This window comes from Melanerpes formicivorus, unplaced genomic scaffold (genome assembly GCF_026170545.1).
Source record: "Melanerpes formicivorus ecotype bairdi unplaced genomic scaffold, bMelFor1.0.p_v2 SCAF_280, whole genome shotgun sequence".
In the NCBI taxonomy this organism is placed as follows: Eukaryota; Metazoa; Chordata; class Aves; order Piciformes; family Picidae; genus Melanerpes; species Melanerpes formicivorus.
Genome location: NW_027142632.1, coordinates 11,195 through 19,080, shown reverse-complemented (window position 1 = coordinate 19,080; position 7,886 = coordinate 11,195). Strand labels below are relative to the sequence as shown.

Genomic DNA, 7,886 nt, shown 5'->3' with positions numbered 1-7,886 from the left:
ACCATCAAGACAGAGGAGCTCAGGGGGGTCAGGAGAACCATTCCATTTTTCTGGCAGATCAGCAGTCCTGCTGATCCAGGCCTGAGCCCTCTCTTCTCCCAGCTGTATAGCAGCAGTTCCTTCCCTCTGCCCTTGCGTGCCCTGTGTCCCCCACCAGCTCGAAGGTGCTGGGCTGGAGCTGTACTACCCTGTGTGTCCGTGTCTTTCCTGCTCTGAAGAGGCCAGAAGGGGACACAGGAGTCCCCATGCATCCACAAAAGTGCCAAATAGCAGAGGAGAGCTTAGGTTGTTGGTGTTGGTGTTGGTTTTGGTTTTATTTGTTTGGATGTTTATGTGTGTGTGTGGGGGGGGGTGGGGGTGGGGTGGGGTGTTGATAAGCAATTACAAGGTTTCCTAAAGAGGCCAAAACCTTTGAGAACTGTCTGAACCCATCCTGAAATGTCTTCTCCAGCAGGAGAGCTGTTTCTCCATCTGGAATGGGATGGAAGAAGGATGGAGAGTGTCTGCTTTCTTGGAGGGTCTGCTGGTGTTCCGCGATCTTCACTGCCGGTCTGGTGTGGCTGCATCTCGACCCACACCTTTGGTGGCCGAGCAGAGAGCTCGCTGTGGACATCCACCCTGCTCGGCCCGTGGCCAGGGCCCATTAACCTGGGTGGTGATGCAGGGGAGTCCCCAAAGCTGCCGTGGTCTCCAGAGGTGTTGGGCGGTCTCGATGGCCTCTGCCCATCTCCGACGGTCTCCAGAGCTGCGCCCCGGCGTCGCTCGTTGCACTCCCTTGGCCCCACGGCCAGGCCCCAGAGTAGCCTGGGTGGAGGGGCAGGGCAGGGCAGGGCAGGGCAGTCCAGCAGGCTCCGGTGGGCTCCGACGCCCTCCGATGGTGTCCGGCGGTATCGATGGTCTGCGGGGCTGCCTTGGGTTGCCTTCGCTCTCCAGGGGAGTGGCGCCGCTGCAGTGGGGCTGCCAGCAGCAGATGGCAGCCGCTCTCCTCACCTCTTCCCCAGGGCTCAGGGCAGAGCATGTCCTGATGCCCTTCATGCGGGCCGGGCTAGGGGGTGTCACGGCAGGGCTCCGCTGCGGCCGGGCGAGGTCTGGCAGGCGCCCGACGCCGCTGGGGTTGGGCCTGCCGACAGCCGGTGCCGTCGGAGGGGCCGCTGCCCCTTGTTTAGAGCCAGGGGCTTAGAGGGTGTCGGGGAGCCGCCGGCAGTCCTCCGGCTCTCTGGGCCCCGTGGTGCATGAGCCAGGGTGGAGTAGTGCCCTGTGAAGCTAGATATGGGTGAGGAGGATGGCTCCAGCGGCATTGCCTGGGGCTGGTTTTGAAGAGGATCCACCTCCATGGCCTCTTGATGCTCTGAAGGTGCAGTCATCCAGGTGTTCACCTCCGTGGGCTCATGCCCATTCTCTGGGGCTTTGACTTCCAAGGGCTGGATGCACTTGCTGCAGCTGTTGCTCTTCTTGTCAGCCCTCTGCAGGTTTTGGAGGAGCGAAGACATCACCAGACCTTCCAGTCACCTCAGCTGTCCAGCGGACTGTGGGCCTCTAACCCTGCCTGAGACGATCCAGTGACCCCTTCGCAATCATCCACCTGACTATGGCCTCTCAGTCTCATTCCAGGGGCTACGATGGTCCCTTCTTAATGGCAGCACATTGACACAAGGCTCTCCATGGTGTTTCAGCAGCTCCAATGCCCTGTTCTCAATGGCAGCACACTGACCGTGGGCTCTCAGTGGTGTTTCAGAGGCTCCAATGCCCTGTTCTCGATGGCACCTCAATGGCTGTGGGCTCTCAATGGTGTTTCAGCAGCTCCAATGCCCTATTCTCAATGGCAGCACACTGACTGAAGGCTCTCCATGGTGTTTCAGAGGCTCCAATGGTCTCTTCTCTCTCATCTCACTGACTTTGGGCTCTCGCTCTCACTTGGCTTAGCCAGATCCTCCTCTCCCAAGCATGTTTGGTGTCAAGAATATGGGTGCACAGCAGTGGAAATTCCTGTGGCCAAGGGGGTAGAAGGCCCCACTGGTAGTGATCGTTGAAGGCCCCACCGGAGGAGGCCCTTTAATACCTGTAGGCAATCAAGAAGAGGTATAGATGCAACAGATAATTTAGAGAAGGTGAATAATGAACTATTTTTGTGTAATAGAGCAAATGACACGCATGTAGAGGTTTTGATTAAACAACAATAGATTCATATTCTCTGCTATCATTGGTAAGGTCTTTGTCAATACATAGGGGGTGGTATGACCAATTGATTCCTCCAAGGAAGAGCTGTCCTGGAATTTTGCTGGACCCTTCTCCTCACAGCTGTGTACCTGCTGTGTGCACACAAAAAGGCAGACTCTGCTGTTCCTTCTTCTAATCTGACTGCCTGTTGCCCGATGCAGAGTTCCCTGGGAGTGAAGTATTTGCCTCAGTGAGTATGCAGTAAGTGCTCTTCAAACTATTACACCGGCTTGCAGCACATTGTCTGGGAGATAACAGTAAAAATTAACTTCAGCATTAAAATAAATTGATCTTTTGGCTTACCTTAAATACATCCTGGGGTCTCCTACACTTGTCACCATTTCTTTCTCCATCTCAATTTAATGACATCTTGTGGGGAAAAAAGTAAAGCAGTGAGTCTCCAGCTATTTCCACCCCCATCTGTATTTTCATACACACAAAAATTTCCGTTTTATGGTTAATTATATTTGCGGTGGTTGGGCCATGACAGGGGGCCCACTAAAGCTGCTCTCTAGCGCTCCCCTTCCTAGATGGACAGGGGGGAGGGGAACATAGCAAAGGCCAGTAATAAGATGGAAGGAATTTAAGAATGTTAAGCACGAGCAAAGGCCGTCCCAGAAGCACAAGCAAAGAGAGGTTATTCCCTACTTACCATCAGCAGATGGTCTTGGGGCACTCTCGGGAAGCAGGGTTCTGCGCCTAGCAGTGGCTCTGAAGGACAGACGCCACGGACGCCACACGTCCTTCTTTCACTTCATAGTTTCATAGTTTCATTCAGGGTTGGAAGGGACCACAAGGATCATCTAGTTCCAACCCCCCTGCCATGGGCAGGGACACCCCACACTAGATCAGGCTGGACAGAGCCTCATCCAGCCTGCTCTTAAACACCCCCAGGGACGGGGCCTCGACCACCTCCCTGGACAACCCATTCCAGGGTTTCACCACTCTCATGGTGAAGAACCTCCTCCTCACATCCAGCCTGAATCTCCCCACCTCCAGCTTCATTCCATTCCCCCTAGTCCTATCACTACCTGATATCCTGAGAAGTCCTTCCCCTGCCTTCCTGTAGGCCCCCTTCAGATACTGGAAGGCGACAATTAGGTCACCTCGGAGCCTTCTCTTCTGCAGACTGTACAGCCCCAACTCCTTCAGTCTGTCCTCATAGGAGAGGTGCTCCAGCCCTCTGATCATCCTCGTGGCCCTTCTCTGGACACGTTCCAGCACCTCCACATCCCTCTTGTAACAGGGGCTCCAGAACTGGACACAGTACTCCAGGTGGGGTCTCACCAGGGCTGAGTAGAGGGGGAGGATCACCTCCCTCGACCTGCTAGCCACACTTCTCCTGATGCAGCCCAGGATCTGATTGGCTTTGCGGGCTGCAAGTGCACACTGAGAGCTCATGTTGAGCTTTTTGTCCACCAGCACCCCCAAGTCTCTCTCCTCAGGGCTATCCTCCAGCCAGTCACTGCCCAGCCTGTATTTGTGCCTGGGATTGCCTCGACCCAGATGCAGGACCCTGCACTTGCTCTTATTGAACTTCATGAGGTTGGCCTGTGCCCACCTCTCCAGCCTGTCAAGGTCCCTCTGGATGGCCTCCCTTCCCTCCAGCGTGTCTGCTGCACCACACAGCTTGGTGTCATCAGCAAACTTGCTGAGGGTGCACTCAATGCCACTGTCCACGTCCCCCACAAAGATGTTGAATAAGATAGGTCCCAGGACTGATCCCTGAGGGACTCCACTTGTCACTGGCCTCCACTGGGACATGGAGCCATTGACAGCCACTCTTTGGGTGCGGCCATCAAGCCAGTTCCTTATCCATCTAGTGGTCCACCAATCAAACCCATGTGTCACCAGTTTGGAGACCAGGATGTGGTGCGGGACAGTGTCGAAGGCTTTGCTCAGGTCCAGGTAAATGACATCAGTTGCTCGCCCCTCATCTATTAATTTTGTCACCTGCTCATAGAAGGCCACCAGGTTGGTCAGGCAGGATTTGCCCTTGGCAAAGCCATGCTGACTGTTCCCAATCACCTCTTCACTATTCTTTTGAGCGAGTAGTGACTCCAGGAGGATCTGTTCCATGATCTTTCCAGGCACAGAGGTGAGACTGACTGGCCTGTAGTTCCCTGGTTCCTCCTTCTTGCCCTTTTTGAAGATGGGGGCAATGTTTCCCCTTTTCCAGTCTGTGGGGACTTCACCAGACTGCCAGGACTTTTGAAATATAATAGAGAGGGGTTTAGCAACCTCATCTGCCAGTTCTCTCAGCACCCGTGGGTGTAACCCGTCGGGTCCCATGGACTTGAACACTTTCAGGTTCTTCAGATGATCACGAACCTGATCTGCACTTACAATGGGCAGTTCTTCCTCCCTGTCCCTGGCTTTGACTTCCATAACATCAGGAGTGTGGCTAGAGGCCCTTGCAGTGAAGACTGAGGTAAAGAAGTTATTAAGTACCTCAGCCTTTTCCTCATCACAGGTGACCATGTCACCATTTTCTTTTCTGAGGGGGCCCACACCTTCCCTAGTCTTCTTCTTCCCATTAATATACCTGTAAAAGTTCTTAGTATTCCCTTTAATCTCCCTGGCTAGATTCAACTCAAACTCTGCTTTGGCTTTCCTGACCAGGACTCTTGCTGCTCGGGCAGCTTCCTTGTATTCCCCCTGTTCTACCTGTCCTTCCCTCCACTTCCTGTAGAGATTCCTTTTAAGTAATAGTGTGTCCAGTAGCTCCTTGCCCATCCAGGCAGGCCTCCTAGCATTCTTACCTGCTTTTCTCTTTGTTGGTACACAGAGCTCCTGGACACAGAGGAGGTGGTCCTTGAATACTGACCAGCTGTCCTGGGTCCCTCTTCCCTCCAGGGCTTTGTCCCATGACACTTTGGCTAGCAGATTCATGTAGACATCAGAGCGAGCCTCACACGGCACAGCCTAGAAGGATCAAGAGATCGTAAATGTGCTTCCCTCTATATGGCCTGAAATACAGTCAGAGTACATAGGAAGTGGAGCAGGACCTGGATTCTGGTAAAAAAAGCTTCCCAAAGCTGCCAAAATCTTACGAAGAAGGCTACAGGAGGCAGCCTGAGCTGCCCGCTGACCCAAGCTAGGCCTGCTGCCAAAAAAGGAGAGCAGGCGTTGGAAGAGCAGGGCTCTTGTGGAGCCTGCCACAGCCAGGCCCCCTGAGCTGACTGACTCATTGATCACTCCTCACACTGATCAAAGATCTTGGCAGTGTTCAGCCATATGCTGTCACTGGATTTCCATTGGGGGTGTCCCAGATGCAGCCTTGAGGAGCGCCTCTTGCACTACACAACTGCCGTTAGGCCACTGCTTCTCCAGAATGTGGCACGGACAGATGAGTGTGTGCCTTGAACTGCGTTGCCCAAGGGTCATGCTGCAGGGTTCTGAGGGCTTGCTTTGCCTGTGACTCCCCATGACAGACTAAGGAACCCACTTGACAGTTCCTGCCTGCACAGGCAACCTAGAGAACTGTGGAGAGGTAGAATATCTTGTGATTGCCCCATGGCAGGAACCCAAGGTCAGGGAGCCTTACTTACAAAACTGGTGAAATGAAATCCCTTCACCTCAGCTCTTCTGCCAAGGTGCTCAGCCCAATGCTGCAGCAGGTGAGCAGTGCCCAGCGCGACTCTGTGGGAGGTGAGCAGTCAGCAAACTATACCCACGCTTCCCTGCAAAGTAAAACACAGACACAGATGCAGCATTTGCTCAGACACAACAATTATTTACATCTAGGAAGAGAGGGGAAAGATCCCAGAAAACATGGATGCTGTGGAAGAGGCAAGGTACAGTCATGTCCAGGTGGTGATACAGACCTGTGGTCGGCGCAGCTCACCGCATGACTGTGGAGGCTCGTCTGCTGGTGGAGACCCCCTGGTACAGCCTGTTCATGAGCCTGTCCTGAATCTCCTCAAACTGTCTCAATGCCTTGGTATGGGCAGCCTGATCGTGCACCAGATGCTCCAAGAGGTTGGGTGGCTCGTATGTTTGGAAGTCTGGAGGCAAGATGATCTCCTTGGGCATCTCTGCATTGCCAAAGAAGAAGAAGTTGAGCTTCTTCTGTTCCAGACAGCAGTGCAGGTAGCTCATGATATCTCCCAGGCGCATGATGCAGTCCCGTCTGCACCATCCTGACATGGGTGTGGTGTTGAGGAGGTGCATGACCACTGTCTTGAGGATATAGAGGGAAATGTCTGTGCCCTCCAGGATGGAGGTGCAGAGATGAAGGCATTTGAGATGGAAGCTGCCGTGTGGGACCTGTCTGGCCATGTGGCTGAAGAACTTCTTCTCTGCCACAAGGTAGTTCATTGTCCACACCGTGCTTGGGCTGTCTGCTTCAGGAAGACTGCTGAGGAAGATATCTGAGTCACCTTGCTGCACCCCAAACAAGATCTCAAGAATGAGGCTACTCCCAGAGTCACTTTTCAGCTGCAGCATGCAGGTGGTCTGGCTGTAGGGCAGCACATTCATCTTGTAGTGTCGTGACTGAGGCAATGCCATCCAGGCTTTCTTCACCAAATCCTGGAACCACTCTGCAACTTTCTCCACATCTAGGTATGAGTGGGTACAGAGGATGTCTAGGACCTTGGGTGCCTTCTTTATCCTCCTCAGCTGCTTCTGAGTGCTGTGGAGGAAGCACAGACTGTTCTGTCCCCCACAGCTGCATTCCAGCTCCACATGGATGCGGGATTGAGTGCCTGGAATCTGGCAGCACTTGCACAGTGTCTGTATCCAGAACTTGTGGCCAGTGGGGGCCTTCAGGGGCACAAGCATGTGGTAGATAACATTGTCAACCTCATAGGGACTCCATCCTTCAAATATGCTACCCACACCAATGGCCTCCTGCAGCACGGGCAAGAAAGTGTTTGACAGCTGAATTCGCAAGACCTGCAGGAGGTCATCCATCAGCCCCTTTACCACCTCGCTCCTGGAGATTATTTTCTGCAGAGGCCACTGGATACGCCTGCCATGGCATGAAAGGATGGCAAAAATCCTGTCTTCTGCATCAATTTCTTCCTCATCATCCTCATATGTGCTGCTGATTGAGATCTCATTCATGCTGCGCACTGAGTCTGTCTCACGGCATCTTTTCCTGAGCCACCAGCAGAGCCAAAACAGGAGGACTAGCACTCCAGCAATGGCGGCAAAGAGCACAGCTGCCCAGGTTGTGATGCTCTGCTCCTGAGGCCTCTGCTGCAGGATCATGGGCACCAGGCTCCACTGAGGTTGGCTTCTCCTCTCCATCTCCTCCATCAGACGAGTCATCTCCTGGTTCATCTCCTTCTCGCGCTCCTCCATGTGCTTCCATGCGGCCTCATCCAGCTTCTCCTGAACCTTCACTGAGAAAAGCATTAGGCCTTGCAGAAGCAAAGCGAGGACCTTTGTAGCAGCCATGGCCTGCAGGAAAAGGGAGAGAAAGAATGCAGTGGGGCTGAGGAAGGAGGGAGTTCTTTTTTGACAGCAACTAGAGGAGCTGCAGGAACTGGGGAGAGGTAGGAACTCAAGGGCCGCAGGCAGCTGGGATGCAGCAAGGGTCTATATCCAGCCCCAGCATCAGCAGCACTCGGCTCAGGGTGCTCCTGTGAGCACCTGGTGCCTTAGTGCAGGGTGAGGCCTCCTATGTCCCAGGGAGCTACCCCTCTGCCTTGGCTCTCATC

The 7,886-nt window shown here is 53.9% G+C and overlaps 1 protein-coding gene across 1 annotated transcript; it reads right to left on the bottom strand.

Annotated features, from left to right (window-relative positions):
- Nucleotides 1–6,060: 6,060 nt before the first annotated feature.
- Nucleotides 6,061–7,581, bottom strand: LOC137458802 (inositol 1,4,5-trisphosphate receptor-interacting protein-like 1). The gene has a single exon (XM_068170071.1). It carries the CDS (start codon nucleotides 7,579–7,581, stop codon nucleotides 6,061–6,063), a length of 1,521 nt encoding a protein of 506 aa, XP_068026172.1.
- Between the last annotated feature and the right edge of the window lie 305 nt (nucleotides 7,582–7,886).